At 38.3% G+C, this 23780-nt stretch overlaps 1 protein-coding gene across 26 annotated transcripts in view; it reads right to left on the reverse strand.

The window, feature by feature from the left end:
* Positions 1-639: 639 nt before the first annotated feature.
* Positions 640-23780, reverse strand: part of TENM3 (teneurin transmembrane protein 3) — a 1293899-nt gene continuing 1270758 nt past the window's right edge. For all 26 annotated transcript variants that reach the window (XM_088163549.1, XM_088163548.1, XM_088163550.1 and 23 more), the window contains 6 exons: positions 19107-19282; positions 18185-18420; positions 12806-13102; positions 9987-11598; positions 8063-8193; positions 640-4254 (listed from right to left, as the gene is read on the reverse strand). In XM_088163549.1, coding sequence (XP_088019675.1) covers positions 3499-4254; positions 8063-8193; positions 9987-11598; positions 12806-13102; positions 18185-18420; positions 19107-19282 — 3208 coding nt within the window. In that variant the 3' untranslated portion in view covers positions 640-3498. The remainder of the gene's footprint in view (positions 4255-8062; positions 8194-9986; positions 11599-12805; positions 13103-18184; positions 18421-19106; positions 19283-23780) is intronic.

Genomic DNA, 23780 nt, shown 5'->3' on the forward strand with positions numbered 1-23780 from the left:
CTTACTGCTTTTTTTTTCGTTTTCTTTTAAATAACAAAATTAGGCCACAGTTAGCTAAGCAGTGACCTGATTAGTGCTGGATCAACATGTTACCAACTCGAGGTTGTCACTACAAAGTGAGCGTGGTGAAGTCTGCCTGTTCCAACTAAAATGAAACCAGTTTCTTGATGAAGAGCAGGGCTGAAGTCAGCAGTTTCTGCAAAGGGGGCCTAAATGCAGGTTGAAGGATCTCTTCTGTGTGTATATGTAACTACCAGTGCCAGTCTAATTCTTTATAATCAAGCACTTTTTGTCATATTTTTACTCAGGAGGATATGAGAGAAAACAGTTCTAAGTCACTTTTTTATTCTTTGGCTTTCCTTATCTATGAAAAATTTAGCTTTGTGAGGTATATTTAATGTTTCCTCTAAAGTAGGCCTCCTGAGAGATCCCATGGAGTAATTCACTTTGCTGAGTTAGCAGATGAAGCCATTGGATGGAGTCAAAAAAAGATACGGCCAACTGTGAAGCAAATGAATCAATACCAGTGCAAGGGGATCACTTTGATTCTTCGACACGAGAAAAGCGGCAGCACAGATGCAATATTTGACATACAGAATAAAAAAAAACCCCAAATATAAACACACACACACACACACACACGTTGGGTTGGCTTTTATTGGAAAGCCTAGATGCAATCTATAGTTATCAATTTGTGGAAAATTCAGGACACATATAAAGTTAAGAAGGCAAATTAAAAGAACAATACAAATCAGACGAAATATACATCTCAAAATATCAGGATAGCATTTAGACTGGCATTGTCTAAAATACTTAGAATCTCCTTTCTTTTTTTCTTATTTTTTGTAATATGCTTCTTTAATTATGCATACTTTTTCTTTAAAAAGATCTTTTGTTTCTATATTCCCCAAGGTCACTATTTCCTGCAGGAGCATGTCCAGATCACAAGTCTTTTTTAGCAAGAAATAGGCTCATTATACCTACTAACAAGGCCACTAATTGGCTTGATTTGACTGTATCTAAAATGATCACCAACAGATACTATAATTTGTTTTTTATTGGTGCCAGAACAAAGGAGAAGGGACTGGTATGCGCCAAGTAGAAGATATATTTCAATGTTGACATGTTATACAAGCTTTTCATATTCAAACAGAACAGAAACATTGGACATAATTTAGAATATGAGCCTATTTCAACAGAGAGCACTTACAGCATGCTAAATACAGTGCTGTGGAAGAGCCACCCAACAGAACTGCAAACACCTAGCATTTTACATCTTTTAAAAAGAATACGTAGATCAATGACACGCCTCTGGGGTCTGACATACCATCCTCTCTAAATTTAGGGCCCTCAAGCTTCAAGGGTAAAAGTACTAACAACTAATCTGTGCTTTAATTCTAATAGATGATTAGCATTCATTATATGTGTAATTAGTTCTGTATGCTCTACCAAATACACACATACAGTAATAGCACTGATCCTGTAGATTCGGTAGCGACTTGGCTGGGAGAAATTAAAATCTGTTTATCAAACAATCCTAATGTGCAATTTAAGAGTATGTAATACCATAGACTCTCAGAATACAAAGCAGTTAGAAAACTATTTTTATTACATCCACTTGAACCATTCATAGTTAAGACACGTTCACTTACTATGTTCTGTCATTATAATACATGGATAGAAATACTGTGTATATTTCAATGAACATCAAAACCCCCAATTTTGTCTCATCTTAAAAATATTTATTTTTGTGGCTGAATTTAGTGCTCATGAGACTGAAGCTCTAAGAATGGTTTCAGCCAAGATGTAGAACAGATGCCATAGATGCCACCACAGGCTTCCTATAAGGAACCAGCTGCACACTTCAGTTCTTCCTGCAGCAAATATACTGGGCCTTGGAGCAGAGCATGCCAAATCTATGCAGTGGTGTGGAGATGCAGACTAGGCACTAGAACTGGACCTTCCTCTCCATCCCCAGGCTGTGTTCACAGTAATGAGATTTGATCTGCCAGCTGAAGGCCGGGAGATGAACCTACTGAACAGCCTGCCTGCCTAAAGAGCAATTCTGTAGCATCAAGTCAGAGGTACGCTTCTTCTATCTGCAGTTATTAACACCTAAAAGAGCTGTATTATACAGAAGACAAAGTTGACATAACTGGATGAAACTACATCATTTCTTCTTCTTCTTCTACATACAATCTGCCAAGCACCTGAGACACTATTCCTCCATTGTGAAACAAAGCTTCTAAAAAACCAACAGAAACCCCACCTGGTATGAATAAATGTCCATTTATTACATTAGGGCTGGAAAAAGACAAGGAAACCCCAACCTATTAAAGTCTTCCATCATACTAAATGAGACTTATTTGGTTACTGTGCCTTCTAACAATGACTGATGAAGTGGCACTGGCCTGGGTGACAGGAGAGGGAGGGGAGGGAGCTGTGGTCTGTTTCAGCAAGCCACTTTGTGGAGTGTCCCATCCTATCAGCAGAGTGATAGATGCACAGCTTTAAACCTAATACAAAAATATTAACACTTTTGGACATTAGTATTCACTGTTATATCTCTACAATATAATCCTTTATACTGTACAGCTATAACATAAAAGGTGCAATTCCCTTTTCTTTAAAAAAAATCACACACAGCACATGTTTTTATCATTTTATTTTTAAGTATAAACTTTTTTAAACACTTTACATAAATTAACTCCTCTGAGACTAATATTTGATGTACAGTAAATTGTAATTCATATAAAAATCCATAAACAACTTGTCTCACATAATTTACAAAAAAATCAGGGTTTCCTTTGCTTATATGCAACAAGGATTCTACTTGCCATTTCCCCCCCAAGGCAAACCATGTTAGCATTGTAAAATCCATTATTAAATTCCCATGGTAGCATAAGTCACTTGTGCCAATGTCCTTTTATAAAGCAGCACAGTTTAATGCAGTTGAGTTGTCTATAAACAGTAAATTTTGCCCCATGTTTTAAAATTAACAGATATATACCACATCCTATGCAGTGAGAAAGAGAGAGAAAAAGAGAGAGAGAAAGAGAGAGACTACTTCTCATAAGCAAAGGTCAACAATTCAGTACTATTTGGAAACACTGTATGGGTCTGTATCTTAATTAAATACAGTGCCTCAAAGAAACAGCCTGTTGCAAAATCTGTAGGCCTTTTTATTTCTTTCTTCTTCTTCTTTTTTTTTAATACTTTTCAGTCCAACTTGAGTGCAGCGATATGCATATGTAAACATATTCTTTAAAGCAGATCACCTTTAAGGTCATTGAGAAAAAAAAGTTTTGTCATTAGCAGTATCATTCTTCCGGAAGGCGCTCTTTTTGATACAGAGTCTGGATTGTGCTACAGAAAAAATCTGAGCAAAGATGTAAGCTTAGGCTCAAGTAGTAATGCAGCAAAACAGTTTGGTCTCCTTTTTAGAAGACACTGGTACACTGGTACAGTCTCTTTGGCAGCCTGAGCTAAGCCAGTGTGTTACCTCTTTCCTATCTCACTTTGTCTGAGGAATTGTATATTGTTAGCACTGTCTGCTAATTCTGGATATTGCTCCACAGAGAGTACATAGTACCCATCGTATCCTTGTACCTTTCCAGCACTTAGCAACTGCCTCTTTTCTCCTTCTGTCCACAACCTGGCGCCTTCCTCTCCATCTCTTACTCTCTGTTGTTCTCTGGCCCAGGCACTGGAAAGAGCTCTTTGTCTGGCTTGCTCCAGTATCCGGGCCTTTTCCTCGTCAAGTGTCATGCCATAGCGGACGTGAAGCGCTAGGGCACCGTATTGCATTTCAACATCAGCAAACCTACGAGTCCTGCCATTCACCACCGTGGTGGACTGGGAAACGGTGACATTGATGCCATTCTCCAGGGCCTTACGCCCACTTGTCAGCCTCAGTGTCCCAAGGTCACTCTCAGGGGAGGTGGTCTTGATAAAATAGTGCGTGTCCTTTCCCTCCACAGTGAAATGCAAGTTTTCTAGGTAGTAAGCGTTGTTCAAAACAGCTGCCACTTTTATGCAGTCCTCATTCGCAATGTTGAGCACGTTTGTTTGCACTTTGCCTTGATTGACAGCGAGCATCACCCCTTTGCCAATCAGAGACTTCACCGTGGCAAACCACAGCCACGACTTCTCTCCACTGGATTTCCGTCTGCTGACCTGCACTTCTGCCATCTTTCCCAGGGAAAGGAAAGCCTTTGCTTGTCTCGCCACTTGTTGTTGCACTCCAGAAATTGGCTGTAAACAAGAACAGACAGAAGTTTTACCAGCCATCTGTAGCCCCCTAAATGCCAAACAGCCAGGATTTCTTGGTGTGCTGCCCGTGGACAACAACAGGATATGCCACAACTGACAGTGCCAAGGAGTTAATTAGATCTGCATACTGCTTGTTCTGCTGAGTTACAACACTATTTTGCTAATAATGTTCAGTGCTTTTACTCTTTGTCTCCCTGAGAACCTGTACACAAATCAGCTTTAACTTCAGAAGCTACTTACTGGGCTGCACAGGACAGACCTGCAATGCCAATACATAATCACAAGAATCACAGAATGGTTTGGGTTGGAAGGAGACTTTGAAAATCACCTAGTTCCAACCCTCTGCTGTGGGACACCTTCAACTAGACCAGGTTGTTCAAAGCCTCATCCAACTTGGCCTTGAACACCTTCAGTGATGGGACATCCACAACTTCTCTGGGCAGCTTGTTTCAGGGCCTCACCACTCTCACAGTAAATAATTTTGTCCTAATATGCAATCTAAACCTACTCTCTTTCAATTTGAACCTCTTCCCCTTAGTCCTGTCACCACCTGCTCTTGTAGTCTTGTCCCATCTTTCCTGTAAGTTCCTTCAGGTATTGGAAGGCTGCAATTAAGTCATCTGAAAGCCTTCGCTTTTTCAGCCAAATAATATCAATTCCTTTCCTCATAGGAGAGGTGCTCCATCCCTCTGATCAACTGGGTGGCCCTCCTCTGGACTTGCTTGAACAGGTTTGTGTCCTTCCTGTGTTGGGGACCCCAGGGCCGGATGCTGTGTTCCAGGTGAGATCTCACAAAAGCAGAGTAGAGAGGCAAAATCCCCTCCCTTACCTTGCTGGCCTCACTGATTCTGATGCAGCCCAGGATACAATTGACTTTCTGGGCTGCCAGTGCACATTGCCAGGCCATGTCATGTTAATACAGGTAACAGCTGTCGTACTACAGTGTCATCTTACTATGGTGTCATCTCTCCCTCTGAGATTTTTCAATTATGATTCCTGTCTACCATGAGTCCAGTCAAACTGAGGAGATTTTTACAGGTCATGAAGCTGTGCTTTAGAACTGGAACAAGTCTTTCTTTACACTGAGTCAGGAGATAAGAGTCTCTCAAGTAGCCGCAGCCTGAGACCAAACTGCAGGGAGGCTCTCATAATCCCTCAAGCTGCTAAAGAAATGAGGGAAATCAAACTGTAACGACAGTCTTTACAGTAAAAGAGAAGGAAGCTAATGGTATGGACCAGTGAGGGGGAATACTGGCTACTGATACCCTTTCTTGCAAATACTTGCAGAAACTGATAAAAGGGGTTATGTGAAAAGACTGGACAATTCAGCTGTGTGACTTTCCATTTCACTTCAAGTATCAGCCTCCTGCTTAAAAGGGCTTTTCCCCAAGAACTTTAGATGGGTACAACCCTGAATACAGCAATGTCTTGTTCATAGCTAGCAAAGACAAGGGCCAATGAATGAAAAGAACCAACAAGCCAGTCTAATGGAAAAGCTAGGATAGCAGAACGTCATGGAAGAGCAGTGTGTAGCCGACTATGTCAGATGCACTCTTGGTAAAGAGAGGACGGCTGGGGAATGGGACCTGTCAGCATAACTGCAATGGTTAGCCTGGACAGAGCAGGAGCAGCTAGCAGGAATGGTTAGCTAGTGCACCTAGACAGCAGGACAGCTCAAATTACAGGGTCAGCTGTGGTTGGGATAAGACCTCACAACTGTGCAGAATAGACACATCTTATTGGTCTAAGCCGGGTTTTAACAGCAACAAGCTGTGAACGAGCTGTACTGACAGAGGTGGGGAGCAGACAGCTGCCCTGGCAGCTGCCTCAGCAGGAAACAAAGATTTAAGTAGCTTTGGCTGCACTTTTAAAAATGAGTACTTAGTTTTTGATGATGATCCAGTTTATCTTCCAATTGACCCCTTCTCCTTTTAGCGAAATACTGCTTAAACTATTTGATTCACTGCTGACAAATGAGTCAAAAGCTTGTTTTGTTTTCCTAAATTTCTGGATGGGAGACCAAGCAGGAGTCATTAAGATTCATACAACCTTAATTCAGCCTTGCTGCTGATCAAAGCCTGGCAAAAAGTTTGCAAAGGCTTCTCTGTTTTGCCACAAAGGTAGCTTTCTGAATGGGATAGCTCCTGAGGGAATTATGAATTAACTTGGACTCTCCATTCTTCTTGAATGTGGCAGATCTTGATCTGCATTTGCTAACAAGTATGGATTTCAGCTGTTGTAAATCCTACATTGAAAGCTATTGAGCACACAATATATTGTAGACAGCAATCATCAATGAGAGCAGCAAGATGCTACAGCAACTTCATAATGACAAATTTTGTTTATTTTTAACATGTATCCTCAGAGCTCAGTAGAGCTCACTCACTCCAGAATGTTTCAAAATACCACGTGGTTTGTGTGTTTACTTCTGCCTCCTAGTTGCATTTGTTTGTTCACCAGTGAATATGAGACTTGCAGCTTCTTCCTACCTGAGAATTTTGAATCTTTGTTTTCCTATCACGCTTCTTGCTCTGTCATGTCACATGCTCCTGGAATTCTTCATGTTATTGAGCTCTCTCCCCAAGATTTTTGACAACTAGCTGTCTGCTCTCATCTCTTTGACTAGACTGGTTCTGTTCCTGGTGTCCCTTTGCTGATGCTAGTGGATGATTTAATCTTTAGCCTTTGAGATCTAACTAAACAACCTCTGATAGTTCTTCACAGCCATGCCTGATGACAGGTCTCTTATCTCCCAATATACCCGGTGTGGCTGCCATGCTCCTTCTTCGCTGCTTTTGTTGCTCGTGGGAAACACTAATCTCATGCTGTGCTCTAAAGTCTTTCCCTATTACTCAATTACTTGCTGTTAACAAACAAATAGACTAACTAACTATCTAACTACTAACTAACTTCCTGAATGCAAAGTTAGCTTCCATATGTTCCCTTCTGATGGGTCACTGTTCTAAGGACTTTCAGTCTACATTAGGTTGTAGGATTTTTAAAGTTTGTATCATCTTTAATTCTCGTAATTCTCTTAACTCTTCCTTCTAAACTGAAAACCATAGGATTTTTGGAGGCATAGGTCTTTAATCTTTGAGTAAGCCTAATTCGTAAATACAATTTTCTTAAATAGCAGACTTAGATTTTACTTCCACATGCATTTCTTCCATTATGTAAAACCATAGCAGGTTTTCAGGATAAAAGTTCGGTTTTTTGCTTTCAAAGAAGTTCATAAGCACCTGTGTTTTATGTAATAGAATAGGTTTTACCTCAGGTAATTTCCGTTTCAATATTTTATCTTTACATATAACACATGGTGTCCATAACACATGGTTAATATTAAAAAGAAGTATAATTATAGTGGTGCTTGCTATGTTTATTTTATATAATCTCTTATTTTGTTTATTTCACAGTCTCTTTTTTACTATAGTGTTCAGTTACTGTCTCCAGGCAATGTTAGTACTAATATAATCTCTGTAGTTTCTGCTGTGAAAGTTACACATCTTTAAAGCATCTTAAACTTCTCTTCATTGATTTTAAAAGACAATAGTATTTAAAATTTTTTATTATTGCTAAAAGCAAACAAAAGCTTATATAAAATAGTACCTAACTTAGCAAATCTGTAAAAAAACTTTCCACCTGTAATTTCTTAAATTCTTTTGAAACTAGGTAAATTTGGATTGAATTTAGCAAATAAACATGGCTGTCAGAATTATCCATGCCAAATAAGATCTGAATAGAAGGGAACATTCTAGCTTGTTCAATTTATATGTTTAGTTTTGTTTCTTACTGGTATGTCTTCCCATTGCTGGCTCTTCACCAGTTCATAAGAAGGTTCTGTTAAATCAAATTTTGGAACAGGGAAGCCAGGGATGGCATTGTGCAGATGGAAGCCGAACGTCACCAGCCAGCTGTTAACATCTGAAAGGAAATAATTAACAGAAAGAAAGAGAGAGAAATATTAGAATTGTTCTATATTTTGCATATAATTGCTTTTGCCATAGTTGATTTCTTTTCGGCAACAAAGGAAACCTGTACAGGAAACTTATAAACGTAAAAGAAAATGCATGTTCTATATATGAGTTGCACTAGGCTCAGTTGAAAGGTATTGCAGGGTTCAGCAACACTGATGGCCTCGGTGACTTCCAGAACAATTATGGCAGCGCAATTAAGGGGAGATTTCCTTGTCATACAGCCTAAACTAACTGGAATTTCATGGTCAGGTTAAACATGCTTTATGTCACGCCTTTATCATCAATACTTTAAAACAAAGCAAAAAAACCAGTACGGCAGAGCACATCCTGTCCTTTTGGTGTGTTATTGTAATGACTTCAAACTACTCCTGAAATAGCACCTATATGGTGAAATACCTTTTAAATGACTGGCAGATATTTTTTGTTGATTCAAGAGAAATCTGCTCCTCTTCAAGATGATGTAGGATTGTTGAAAAGAAAAGCTAATGAAATCCATCAGTAAGCAGGCACGATACCAAATTATTATTAGATAACATTATTTATGATACATTTTATGTTCTGTTAAAAATAAATTAAAGGTGCCAACAATCAGTTAACAATTATTTGGCAAGAATGAGTGCTCTGCCTTGTTTCTGTTTTTTTACACTATCTTTCACAAATACTAGACTTAGAGGTTGGCAGAATGCTCCTTACCAAGTCTAATAATTTTTATTTAAGAAAGCTCACAATATGTGGAATAAAGAAGCAGATTTTTCGAAAAATTAAAAGAATAAAAAATATTTATCTTAAAATAATTTCTAACATTTTCAAATAAATGATACGCCTCATGAGGCGTTGCATCTAAAACTGCCAGTCAGCCAAATTACCAATTGTAATACTACACTTATAAAAGCAGTGTGTGCCTGTGCATTTCAGACATCAAAGACGTTAAGAGAAGAACTAAAACTGTATTTTGAGGGCAATTTCTGAACTAAGTGCATTATTTTCAATGCCACAAAGAATCTGATTCCAACTGCATGCCCTACAGCACATGCTGCTAAAAGAGGACAGATTCAGAGGTCTGTTTTGTATTCTTACTCCCAGGCAGCCTGTTAACAACCCACTTCATAGCTGCTGTTTGTTAAATGAATGCAAACCCACTTGATTCCCAGGATGTTCTTCTAAATGGTAGTCTCACAGCTCCTAAGTCAGTGGGGCTGAGCCCTTCCTGTAGACTGGCAACGTCTGTATATTTTGGACTATTTACATCTAATTCAAATACAAAATTCAAATGTATCGGAGCCATACATTTTTCCAAAAACTCTGGTGTCATGCAGTCAGATTTTTGGTATGTGGAATAATGGAAAACACTATATATCACTAACTCTAGAACAACAAAAAGTATGTAGGTTATTTAAGAACTGAGATATTAAAGTTAGGACATTAGCACCTTTTTTTTGCCAAAACAGAAATTCAGTCCTTTTTCTTTACTATCCTACTACTCCTTTCCTGCACCTGGCTGTGTACTCATTACTTTGTGCTAGCCTTGGAGCTTATTGAGCAATTGACATTAGCAGCCTTGTAAAAGTCTATCCTGGAAAGTATCAACCAACTTTCAGTGAACATTTTCTGTGATGCTAGTGTGTTAAACTCATCACAGAGGGACTCTTTCTGCCCTTGCTACCTACAGCCTCACTCCCTCTAAATTGGATGCCTGTAGATTCAGCATCCCCAAGCTGCAATCAAGTAACCTTCTCTTACCTGTGATATAATCCTTCACGTCGTGTATTTTACTGGCTGGATTGTTATTTCTAAACATGTACAAATTAAAAGGAGCTGGATCCTTCCCAATTCTCTTCCAGATTTCAATATCAGGTGTTGTCCACCGGCCTGCCAGTATGTCATAATCTCTTTCTCCAAAGTGGACGAGTTTGGTCAGTGGGTCGTATAAGCCTCCGTGGAATCCAATTACCAGCTGGAAGTCAAGGTTAGAGTCAAAATAGATCTCTCCATAGGCAGTGTATTGAATTTGTTTAAGCATGAGACCATTGCTACTAAAAACAGCCAGTGGTGTCCCTGTATTGTCTGATGCAATGTAAAACTCATCTCCACTGCTAATTTCCATGGCAAAAAGATGTCCTTGCAGATCATAGTATAGAGATGTGATTTCAGAACTTGAGTGGTTATATACGTGAGTTATCCTGGTTGGGTAAGTAAGGTCTGCGTAGAAGAACTGGAGATGCTGCCCAAGGCTAGTTTTACTGGAAACTCGTCGTCCAAGTCCATCATAACGGTAAATCACTGTCCACCCACTGCCTTTGCTATAAACTCGAGTAAGAAGGCCCTTTGAACTGTATTCAAAGATTTCGGTACCCCTCTGACGCAGGAATCCGTCTTCATCTAACCTGTACTGTACATCTCCTAGTCGAGTTATTCTGTCTCTCAGGTCATACCGAAGTGGTGTCAAACGGGCGCTGCTGCTGGGGTTGAGCAAGTGCAGGTTGCCATTCAGGTCGTAGTTGTATCGCCACATTATTTTTTCATTCAGATAAACTGTCTGGAGCTGACCATCCACATCATATTCATAAGCGTATTTTGTGGTGTTGGCAAATGGCCCAATCTTAATTTCTCTTTTCGTCACTCGCCCCATGTTATCATACTGAATTGTAATCCAATACATTAATGACCGAAATATTTCGTACTGAATTTCCTTGATGCGACCATGTGCATCGAAGTGTTTTGTGTACGTCATTACAGCTGTTGAAATGATCTGGTTAATATCATAATATATAACTCCAAATTTTCCAAACTGTTCAACTTTGCCAGAGATATCATCAAACTGGTAGAGATCAATAGGCAATGGGGTTTCATTGATGACACCTTGCATGCTAGTCACTCTGAAGCTATTGTCATAGCTGTAGTCAAATCGGGCATTTACCATTCCATCTTCACTAAATCGGAAAATCTGTCTGTCAATCAATGGGCCAATTTGTCTGTATCTAATGGTGCAGATAAAACCGTCGCTTTGGAGGTTTACTGTTTTCAGGACTCCTGCTGTCTCATCATAAGTAAAACTTACTCTTGTACTATCATATAAAATTTCTGAGAGCTTGGTCTGCCGTCTGTACTTGAATAATACTCGTCGGCTTGTCCCCAGGAAAGCAGTTTGAAGGAGCTGCCCTTCTTCATTGTAGTCCATGATAACAGAAGCATTGCTTTCCGGGGGGTTGTATATATTCCGGTAATAGCCGATGGAGCGGATAGTCTGCATGGTATGACGAGCAACACTGGGCATGGTGACAGCAGAAAGCCGATCCAACAAATCATACTCAAAGATATACTGCCGTTGGCTATGGAGCAGAAGAACCATTGACTGAAAATTAAGAACAGATTTTTATCACGTGACAAATGGTGCAGTATCTCCCCTCCCGCCATATACTGATACTATTTATTCACAAAAACGTGACATTCCCACTTGAGAAAATTATCTCCTCTTTAATTGAGTTATCATTGACCTTACATGTTGTTAACATCTCCCTGCCTAATTTACTTGTATGCTTAATTGTAAGGGGTTCTGTAATTAGTAGTTCCACATTCATAATTTGCTACTTGTTATGACTGTATCACTCTTTTATCAAGCATTCACAGCTAAACAGCAGATTGTCAATGGATTCAGATAAGTCATGTTTAATATGGGAAGAAGTAAAACTGTCTTAGAGCCATTAACTTACGAGGAGAACAACATATGGGAAATACAATTTCTTCCCTACAATTAGAGATGATTTTTAAGAATTTGAATAGCCTGAGATCTCTGAATACTGTATTCTTGTTCTGTAAGCTTTTGAGACATAGGCAACACAATTGTTTGATTATTCACATCAAAAGGAGCTACTTGAATTATTCTGACATTTTCCTAATGCATGGCTATTATGTATCATAGGTCTTGATTAAATTGTGTCTGTGGTAACTAGTAAACAGTATTTGCTGAGCAACATCTTCAACAGAAATAGATTTAAACCCCTAAAAGAAATGGATTCTCTTTCTGCATAGCAGACATGAAATCTCACAAAGGTTATTTTCACAGATATTTCCGGAAGGAGAGCTATCATTTAGCAATTGTTACATATTTATTGATTCCTAATATTTTACCTATCCCTTATTTTGATGCTACAACATATAGCAAGTACAAATTGACAGCTGTAACTATTTAGAATAATGAGCTTTTCTTGGTAGCGAAAAAAGCCCACAACAATGAAGCATTTGCAAACAAATTTTTTTCAGTTGAATTGAATTGCAGAATAGTCCTTGTACCTTATTTTAAGTGTTAAGATAAAAGGTAAATGCAGATGCTTCTTGTTAGTCAGTGGCCTAAATAATTTAAAACCACATCAATTCCTAGCAATTAGCTACAGCATGATTACATATCTGTGGAATGAAACATTCCCCTTGGAATCACTTGTTGATACTTAGAATAATTGCAATGTGCTTCTACTACCTATTTTTTGCTTTGTATGCACCAGTGAGGTGCTGCAGAATTTCAGCACATTCCAAGCATTTTAAAAAACTTGAGTGTTCTTTACCTTTTCCAAATATGTGTAACTCCAGGTTTTCCCATCAGCAAACACTCTAGACACTATCCTTCCCTGTCCATCATACTCTATTTTTTCACTAGTCGTGCCTCGCTGTATGCTGCCTATTTGACCTGTGGATGAATAGGTAACATTGACAGCCATCAGCTTGCTGCTCGGGAGCCACAGGGTGGGGTGCCCTGATGTGTCGTAGGCAATCCTCAGCAGGAATTTACGGTGGTCATCGTAGATCTTTTCTGTCTTTGTGGTTCGATCAAAGTCAACTGAAAGGAGGTTTCTGCCATTAACCTTTTTAAAGCAAACAAAATGACACAATAAATCATGCTGTTCAAACCCCAGCCACCTGTTATTTCCACAAAGCTAGCTATTCTTTAAATACCATTTACAGTGATTGATTTGCTCTATGTGTAAAGTATTTTAGCAACTTATTGATATAATTGTAAGGCACTATATTAGTATCTACCTTAGAAGGTCTGATTATATGAAGAGATGGCTCAGAATTTGTTGCAGTGTGTTCTTTCTTGATGCTAAGTCAACTGTTAAGAAAGTACTGAAAGATGTGTACTTCTGAAGACTTCTGTAATAAATGGGGTCATTTCAATGAACAAACAACTTCTTTTGCAGGCAGTCTGAAGTATATCTAGCAAATTATTGTCAAAATATATTCCCAGCAACTGCTTTTCCGATTCATAACAATCACACTAAGAACTGAATCCCAGTCCTTCACAGAAAGTATTTTTTCAAAATAGTAAATACAAGATTAAGATCTTCAAAAGCGTGTTAGATCTTCAAATTAAGGTTAAACAGTTTTTAGAACATAGGCATTCCTCTTCTGGATCAAATGGAAATTTAACTCAGTATACCATCCACTGCTGCAATGTATTTATAAGGCTGAAATCCTTAGTAGAGGATTATATCCTTCTCCTAGTTAACTGACCACTTAAAGCCATAAATGACTGGAAGACTGACTACTGAAACATTGAAAAACAGTTAAAAATGCTTTGAAGTTTATAAGTATTTTGATTTGAAAATAAAGCCTTAGCATAGATACATTTATGTTGGGAACCCTGTTATTGATATATGTAAACTACAGTGATGGATAGTGATTTCTACATAATACTTTTACACTGAAATCCACCCCCACCTCCCTTTAGTCTTCAAAATATGCCAACTTTCAGTTTCACTGAATTAGCTCTCATTTTTTAATTTATAAAAGGAAAATGTCTGGTTTTCTTTTCCTATATTAGTATCTTTGCACTTCTCCATTCCCCTCAGTACTGAATTGTGCTTTACTGTTCTCCAACAGGCCTTGAGGATTTCTTTGTTCATCTGCAAACCATTTCTGTATCTGCTGTGTCTTTTTAAAGTTGTTCCAGGCGAGGTGAAAAACTGGTAACTGAGATTTTTTTCAACACTGTATTTTGCAAACATGTGGGAAATAGGGTAGAAATGGACAGAGAGCCATGTGCATTAACAATTTTTTAAAAACTCCTTTTTAAGTACCTCATGCATGTATTACAAAGAGTGAACAAATACAGCTAAATAACATTCAGAAAAGAACAAGAGAATAGATAGGGGTACACTAAAGAAATGACTGGAAGATTTCTGCATTTTTTCAGGCTGAATGTTCAAAACTCCATATGCCATGGATATTGATACGTATACCCTGAGGCTGATAAGCTTCTAAAAAATCAATATAAATTATATCCTCTATTATTGGTTTAAAAAGTATTAAAGTGCTGGTGATAGGTCATAGGCAAATAGGAAAAAAGTTCCTCCAAATGTTCTGTTTTACTAAGTCTCTCTCTCTGTTTATATACAATACTTTTCTCTTTGTTAATATGAATTCATTGGCATGAGAAGAATCTGCACTATCAGTTTAGGAAAAAAAAATCACACTTTCATGTAAATCTCCAAAGCAAAGAGCACGAAGTCTAGCAGATGCAGAATAGCTGTTTTACCTATTTAATGAGCCATCAAAAGTTATTTAAACATAATCTGAAAAATTTATGCTACAATACTGATTCTAGAAGTAGGTTAAACTTAGCTGTGAAGTACTTCCATTCAACTCCATTTTCATAATATTTTTTTACTTATTTTCCGGGAGTTTTTCTTTAAATTTTCCAACATCTAATATTAACTCATTTACATAAATTAATTTAAAATTTTTCTTTATCTCTGGCTTTTTTTTCGCAGTGTCTCCCACATACACCTGCACTTATGTCTGCATGTCTCTGCCTGTTTTGCTTCTCTGAATATTTTCCTTCCCTTTCTCTCCACTTCCCTTCCTTATTTTACATTTAATTATGATTTTTATAAATTTTCTTGTCCACCTTTTGAGATTAGACACTTAAGTTAAAATGGACGCTTCTGATTTCTGAACTGACAAAGAAAGAAGGGTGGTTTTATGGTTAAGGCAGACGTCCAAGCAATTGTGGTTAATTTCTTGGCTAAGCACATCCTTCCTGTATAAATTGCAACAAAGCACTTAATCTGCTGTCTCACTGCCCTAGCTGCTAACTGGGATGATAACATCCCTTGCCTTCTCACTTCCCATCTGTCTGGTCTGTGCAAAGGCAGGATATGAGGGGAAGGAAAGGAAATACCTCTTGTTCCAGCCAGTTTCACTCTTTCAGACTTTGCTGATAGAGCTCTTGCATTCAGACATGTGAGCTTTTGGTGAAATTTTGGCTGTGCTTGCCTAATCTCACAATAAAGATGGCAATTAGAGTAACAATGAGTTTTGGTGATATAACTTGTTTCACTGGGCAGTGTAGGGCTGGAATAACATGCCTCAGCTAAAGCAGTGCCTTCCTCTGAAGTGCTTCTTCATAACATCTCTGCTAGCAAAACACTTTCAGAGGAAAAGTTGAATTTTTACTGTGTCCAAGAAAACCACACTCCAAATACATTTGAAACCTCTGGATTTCCTTATGATAAAAACTGTACTTGAGGAAATTTCCAGTGAAGAAACACTTAATGACACAAAACTGAGTCTTTTGACAGTCCTTACCAACCGTCCTGATATATTTCAGTAATTTATGTCTCCATCTATCCTTCTCTACTTTAATTCCTATTTTTCTTTCCAGTGAGAAGCATGAAATCTGTCTGTGATTCCTCTGTTAGGTGTAGGAGTATATTGCTGTGTCTTACAGAGAGATTCAAGAGGAAATGTGAAAACTGGGGACCTCTGCATAGCTTGCAGAGATCAGTACCTTTACTGGCAATACATTTTGTCACTGTTTTTTCTCTACATTTGTCTTCTTTGCAGGAAAATGATAACATATCTGTCTGTACGTGGAAATTATGAGCTCCATAAATTATTCTTGTTTTTCTTGTTTTCTTTTTCCGCTTTCCTACATCCCCCCATCCACCCCCGACTGACATTTTGGTAATGTCTTTCAATGTAAATCAATTTCACTAAACATTCCTTTTTTTCTTTATTTTCACTGCTGACAAGTTTCTTTCCTTTAATTTTTTTTGAGGCATTTGTCTCTTTATTAGTTCATTCTCCACCTGCCCTACTTCCTCCATTTCTATGTACACTTTTAGTTAGTATTATTCTATCCTAATCTATAATCTTTCATTTTCCCTCTCATCTTGTTAAGTATTTCTGTTTTGTTTGCTCTTTTTTTTTGGTCTTAATTCTTCTAAGTTAAAGTTGCCTATGACAACTTTACCTCCTCTTTTTAACTTTTACCTCCTCTTTTTAATTTTTACCTCCTCTGCACTTGAATGCCAAAACTTACTGTCACTTCTGAGAACTGCACTTGCAATGGTTTGTTTCACTGCCAAACCTCTCTTGGGCTTCTTTTAAAAATTATTTGGCAGGTGTATTATACCACTGTGGTATATAGTGACATGCCTATGCCACAAGGATGACCTTCAGAATTATGGCTTCCTTTTCATCTTTCTCGTCAATGTAAGAAGGTTGCCATAGGTAGTTACTGATATATTGTTCTTAAGTTGATGCTACTATGCATAATTGTTCTTCCTTCTTGGAAAAAAATACATTCCTCTTGTAGAGACAGTCATAGAGAGGAATACAACCTGCATAACAGTATCCCCTCCTTTCTTGTCCCGATGGAAGATACAAAATATTTTAAGATTTCAAATGACAAAAAGTCAACTGGTCTGAAATTACTTACCTTCATTTGATACACTGCCTAGGCCTTATTTTAAAGAACTGAGTTCAGTTCTAATAGTAAGTCAGACCTCTGATGTGGTCTTGAAATGGTTTCCTGGCAACACAATTTTAAATGCTTAATCTGTGTTGTCTTTACCAAATGGCTGTTACAAATCATAGTTTGCTTCCTACTTGTATTTCACTCACTATATAGGAAGAAAAAATGCCAACAAAATGGTAAAGACATATGTTAGAGGAATATGTCATACTTAATGCACACACAGTTAAACCCTTTCTACTGTAAGTCTTAGTACAATCTTCATTTAAAATAAAAAAAAAGAAATAAAATCCAGGGATCATGCTAATTTATGGTAGAATAATTTGAAACAGGATTCCGAATCAGTTACATGAATTCAGCACCAGAAAGAAAAACAGTGAAGGAAAGCAGGAAATTACTCTTTTTAGCCACTCCAAGCTAAACCCAACAGTTTAAATTCCACAGAGTCCTGATTTTAGCTGGGGTATTTCTTCACAGAGGCTAGTACAGGGCTATGTTTTGGATTTGTACTGAACACAGTACAAATATTTTTATTACAGATATTTTTATTATTGCTGGGCAGGGCTTCTCTAGAGCCAAGGCCTTTTCTGCTTTTGGTACTGCCATGCTGGAGAGCAGACTGGGGGTGTATGGGAGACTGGGAAGACAGGTGACCCCAGCTGACCAAAGGGATATTCAAGATCATATGACATACATGCTCAGTATGTAAAGCAGGGGACGTTTGGAGTGATGGCCTTGTCCTCCCAAGTCACCATTATGTGTGATGGGGCCCTGCTCACCTGGGGATGGCTGAACACCTGCCTGCCCATGGGAAGCAGTGAATTCATTCCTTGTTTTGCTTTTTTGTGTGTGTGTCTTTTGCTTTCCCTGTTAAACTGCCTTTATCTCAACCTACGAGTTCTCTGGGTTTTACTGTTCCAATTCTCCCTGATCCTGCTGGTGGGGAGCAAGCTGTGTGGGGCTTGGCTGCTGCCCGGGGTTAAACCACGACACACAGAAAAGAGCAATTAATAAATAAAACAGCCAATAAATGAAGTAATAAAAACAAGTACTTCCAGATCTACAGTCAGCTAGTCTACAGTAAATATTCTGTGGTTGCTGGATGGCAATACCTACAGGAATGTATTTACATTTCCTCATTCCTTAATGAGAATGCAGTAGACACCACTCATGCTTGCGTGCTTACCCTAAGCTTTCGGCCAAAGACATTGACTTTTCCTTGGGCTTGCTCTTTCCGGAACCGCCACTCCACCAGGTTCTGCCCGTTCTCCCCTGGGAGGGTCATGTTTCTCTTTGCCATGGTTGGGTTGGCAGTGCCAGCCAAGACGTGTGGTTCTGTCTGGTAGTGTGAGTCCAGGCCGCTGGCATATAGGATTCTCAGTGAGCCATCATAACCAATCTGGTAGCTATTTCTTAACTGATCTGAAAAGGCCAAAAAGAGGATTACAGGATACCTACATGGGTTAAGACTCTGCCTTTGTACTGGACACTTCAAACAATACGTGCATCTTGACTTCACTAATGGACCCAATGGTAATGAAGAGCCAGGGTGAGATTGTTAAGAATAATTGTATCCCAGAAGAGCAAAAATTCCTTTTGGACGTATCATCAAAATTACTTAAACACCTAGGAAAGTCTCATCCTCATAGTATATTCTTTGGACTGGCACAAAACACATTCCCTGGTGTTACATTAGGCATTTTTGGACTAATCCTAAGAAGACTATGACTACTCACTTTTTCAAGGATGTGGTTGCTGGGATATTACATGCTATTTTTAAGCTAAAATATCACTTCATACTATTTCTGTACCTATTTTCCTTTCAATGCATCTCTTCTTTCCAAGATTCCTTTTTAATACAAAGTAAGTATTCTACTTCTCATAGCTGCTTACAAAAGGTATTTGGTTAGAAAACATACTTAATACTACTTTCGTTACAACTACTGCTTTTCCTGAACAGTTTTTTCTGTATAGGTGTAAAACTGTGTATGTATCACCCCTTCTCCAGACACTATGCCCCCAAAGTTTCACTTCTGTTTGGAGCTGCTTGTACAACAAGAAAACAATTTTCAGGCAGTATCTGCTGAGAAATCCTTTGTTTACAGTACCTTGAACCATAGTATAGAAAGAATCAATTGATGATAAGTTGGAAGTGATGCTGACATCTTCCTCTCTGCTGGATGACTCAATGTCCACTGTAATGGCCCTTTCCATTTCCCCATGAAGGTTAGTGACAACTCCAGTTGGGAATGTAACGTTTGTTAGACGGCCCTCGCTATCGTAGCTAAAAGAAAAAAAAACACAAGTCCAGAAATGATACATAGCAGGAACAAATTATTTTAACTTACAACTAAAATGAACAAAAACACCAGCTACTCATATTGTTAAAGCACTTTCGCTTTTTATTGTGTGCATGGGATAGACATAGCAAAGACTTCAAACATGCTTTGAAGTACTCAAAAGACTGCTTAACATAGACCAGCCTCAATGGTGAGAGCAAGAGCGAACAGATGGATCTTCAGCTCTGCATATTATTCTTTGAAGTGTGACCAGATCCTGCTGCACATCTAATTCACCATTTCAAAGGAAGCATATTTATTGGTGCTAAATTTTATAGTATTCTGTACTCACTCCCTCTTACTGGACTAGATTTTGCTGTTACTGTAGGAATCCTCAAAATTAAAAAAAAAAGGTATCTTTTATTAAGTGTCTCTTGGGCCTCTCCTATTCAATGAGTATGCAGAACACCTGTACTCCTGAGTGCTTAATGTCCCATGTATTAGTATGAGCAGAATCTGAGGTAATATTTAATCTACTTAAGCTGCTTGTAGCTGGAAACCAGAACAGCATCTCTAACTTGTTAACTGCCTGCAGATCATAGTTTGAGAATTGTGACACAAACCATGAGATTTTTTTATCTGTGTCTACTGACATCTATTTAAAGCAACAGCTAGATACCCATTTAATATGAATAGGCAGATAGAATTTCTGTAATTGAAGTAGTTCTTGGTACACAACCAGAGACCATGCTTACATCCAAACATGCATCATTTTGGTAACAGTATAGAGAGAGGTAAAGCACTCTGTGAGCTTCTGGTCATAAAGCTTGTCTTTAAGATTAGTTCTTCCAGTACTAGAGTCTTGATTTGTTGGCCTAGGTGCTCAGCTGAAGCTCCTTGTTTTGAAGTATAGCCTACTCATAGCTGCAACAGAGAGAAGAAAGCATCCAAAGGATGATTTCATGCCCACATACGACCTGTTTGCTCTCAGGAGTTTTCCATCCCTCTCCTGTGACCATGTAATGGGAAGCTGAACAATGCCTTAGTCTCTCAAAGTAACTAGAACATGACCCTGCAGTCCTCACAGTGTGCTAGACATTTCATGCTGATATTTATCATCAAAATTGCTCCTACTGAAAAAGAAAAGCAAAACCAAAAAAAACCCCCAAAAGCCCCAAGCATATCACTGAGGCTACAGAAACTCTTTTTCTTAAAATGAGAGAATTAATCCTAACAGCTGTAACCCACACCACTAACTTTCTCTGAACAGCATGAGTACTGCACAGCATTGCTGTAACTGAAAGGATTAAGTTAAGAAATGTTTTTTTCCAGTTTGCTTACTCTGTAGATTTGACAGCTTTTTGCATACAGTCATTTCCATCCTTTTAGCACAGTTGATTTCCTTTGTTTATGTAAGACTTTCACTTTGCAACAGGCAAGAGAAAAAAATGTTTAAAAATCAGAAACCATACTGCAAGCCAAGGAAGTCAAGTGAGGAAGCTTATTTTTTCAAGTTAAGTACATTTCAAGATAATGGGGTTTCTTCCAGTGTGTTTCTGTCCCTAATTGTGGTTCTTTTTCACACACTGGACTTGGCAAGCTGAAATATTCCATTTATGTAGGAGACCAAAACAAACATACTGAAGTTCCTTGTGCATGAATGTGACTGCTAGCCTATTCATGACCTTCAGTCTTATGCCTCAGTTCCAATAACTTATTTTACTTTCATGCACAACTTCCCTTTCCAACTCCCTGGGGAGCATATATTGTCCAATTAGTGTCCTTTTCTATTTTCTGCTTTACGTTTGAAAATGGTACCAAATTACTTTGTTGGGAATTACTTCTCTCCTTTGATTGCAGTAGGCAAGTACTGGTCTTTATTTCAAACAATGCTTACTAAAGCCACAGAAGATAAGATTTCCCTGTAAGAACTTTTTTCCCTTTTAATCATAGTATCTGTGAGAAACTAATTACCATATTTCTCAGCCTACCACCTGAGCTGGGAAATGCTACACATCAGTAGCATTCAGCAGAGTGTGTGGCTTTAGTGCAGTAAGGAGCACTGAACTGTGCTATCCTTCTTTTATGCATTCTTACTTCCACATTATTATTTTTTGACTGTGCCTATAGTTCTTGAACTGGTCTTGCTTTCACAAATATGGGAAGGCACATCATGAGCCTGAGATAAGAAGTTAATATTATTACAGTGGGAGAGAGTTCAAAGACCAGCAAGAAATCATGCTACACATTCATGTTCTTAAAAACATGACTTTTAAAGCTGAAAAAATCTTAAAAGCCATGATTGCTTGGTTCAGGCATCCTAGTGCAAGGAGAAAATGTGATTGAGATGTGAAAGGCAAGAATAGGATTTCTCATACTTTTAAAGCCAGGAACAAAAAGAAAAAGGGGAAATAGGCCTTTCTACAATTCACTACATATTCCATTTTATGACGGATTGCTATGTGTGTCCTTCATTTTGTTCACTGTATATCGAATACTAAACTTACTTTATACTTGCTATCTTCTTGCCCACAATCAAAGCCTTATCAATGCACAGCACAGCAACATCACTCATAGCTTTGGGCATTCTGTAGCCATTTTTCTTATTACATTCAAATATCCTTGCATTCTGCTGCCAAGGTGAATTTATTCATCCAAGATTGTCAGTTTTAGACTGAGAGATTTCTTTTTATCTGCCTAGTGTTCTAATATTGAAATTGCCCTAGAAGGAATGAGATCTGAAGTCTAGAGGGCGAGTGCCTATATTTGGTATTTCACAGCCTCTTTGATCTTTTCATCCAAACACAAGCTCAGGCACACGTGTTACCATGGAGCCCTCTGATCTTTCTCCTTTGCCAGGCTCCACAGCAAAGTTGTTCCATCAACCTCTTCAATTCTTCAAGAGTAAACTTTTCAGGAATCCAAACCAGAAACTTGCTCCCTGGACGTGACCTTGTGTGCATTAATTTGCTCAGCTTGTTTCTGTTGGCCTTAACAATCTTCATATTTCGTCAATAACTATTAAGGCAGCAGTGGGGGCAGCTGCCACCACCTCTAGCTGAAGTTCCTCTTAGATCAAATCCTTTTTCTTCTTTAGGATGAGCTGCCACTGCCAGATAGTTTTCCACTTGTGCAGTGAGAATTTTTCAGAGATAATGATTATCAACTTCCCAGATTCTCGACCTTTTGCTCTTCACCTGCTGGAAGTCTCTCTTCCATTGCTCATCTCCTTCAGTTTTAATTACATGCCTTCCCAGACCATCCTCTGTTCTAGGCTATGTAGGACACTTCACTTTGCAGTAATAACTTCCTGGTAAGCCTTGCCACAGATGGAAATGTCCTACTTTCTTTTTTTTTGACTTGTTTCTCAAGTGTATTACATCTTAGTCTGTAGCACATTTAGCTCAACCCCAACTTGCAGAGCATTATTAATGTTTTATATCAGAAGTTATTTCAACGTAGAATAGGGAGCTGTAGAAATAAAGTGTATAATAAAGGCTGCACCTAAAGCCAGTTGCTAAGTTATGACTGATACTGTTTTTCCCCAGACCTTTGTAGCACAATCCCTCAATAAAAAAATCTGTGATTTTTTTTTTTCTGTTGTAAACATGTCAGGTTGAAGAGGAAGGCACATCAGTTCCAGTACATTTCAGACAACAAGACATACAGTCCAAATGCATATTACGTATTTAAGACTGGTTACAGATTATACTATTACTTGGGATACTGTAATAGAGAAATGAAGCATGAATGCATTTCATAATATAGACATGTATAATTTTGACAGTAGAAAGGAAAAGTACTGTTACACTTTCACTCAACTCACATCAGGTATTTCCTCTATGCAACTCAGATTACCAAGAGTGGCTAAAAAATGTATGGAACATTACCCTACTTGTTTCAAACTATTATTGGGAAGCCTTTGATAACCAGCGTGCTGCTTCTTGGCAGATGAGAACAGAAGGTTCAGAGTTGACATTCAGGAGTGCAATGTGTTGTTTTAGGTGCATACCATGTTGACAACATGCTGAAAAATCTGTCCTAACCTGGCAATGAAATGTCTGCCTTGGCTTGCTGAAGCCATTTAAGCTACATTTTCAGAGAGGATCGTTGTCTTTAACATGACAGAACTGTGGTTTCCAAATACATTCTTTCACTTCTATTCAGCCTCCATGGCACACTGCAGGTTTAGTCCCTCCCAAATTAAAGTGAATTCAAAGCTGGAAAATGATGGTTAAAAAATGCCACTCTAGTAGCACTTTCACTGCATGCTCAACCAGTATCAAAATTGTTATCTTGCTGATGAAAAGGAAAAAGCCACAGTTCATATACCATCACTTTTATTAGCATTTCATCACCTGTAGGGAGCTCTCCAGTCCCCCAGTGATTTAAAACTGGGCATGGCAAGTTACTGGAAGCTCTAGTTCTGACCACCTTTAACCATTATGTGGATTGTAGAAAGAAAGAAAAAAACTTTCAACTTGAATGTAATGAATTTTGCAT

Source organism: Sturnus vulgaris, chromosome 4, assembly GCF_052056855.1.
Source record: "Sturnus vulgaris isolate bStuVul1 chromosome 4, bStuVul1.hap1, whole genome shotgun sequence".
In the NCBI taxonomy this organism is placed as follows: domain Eukaryota; kingdom Metazoa; phylum Chordata; class Aves; order Passeriformes; family Sturnidae; genus Sturnus; species Sturnus vulgaris.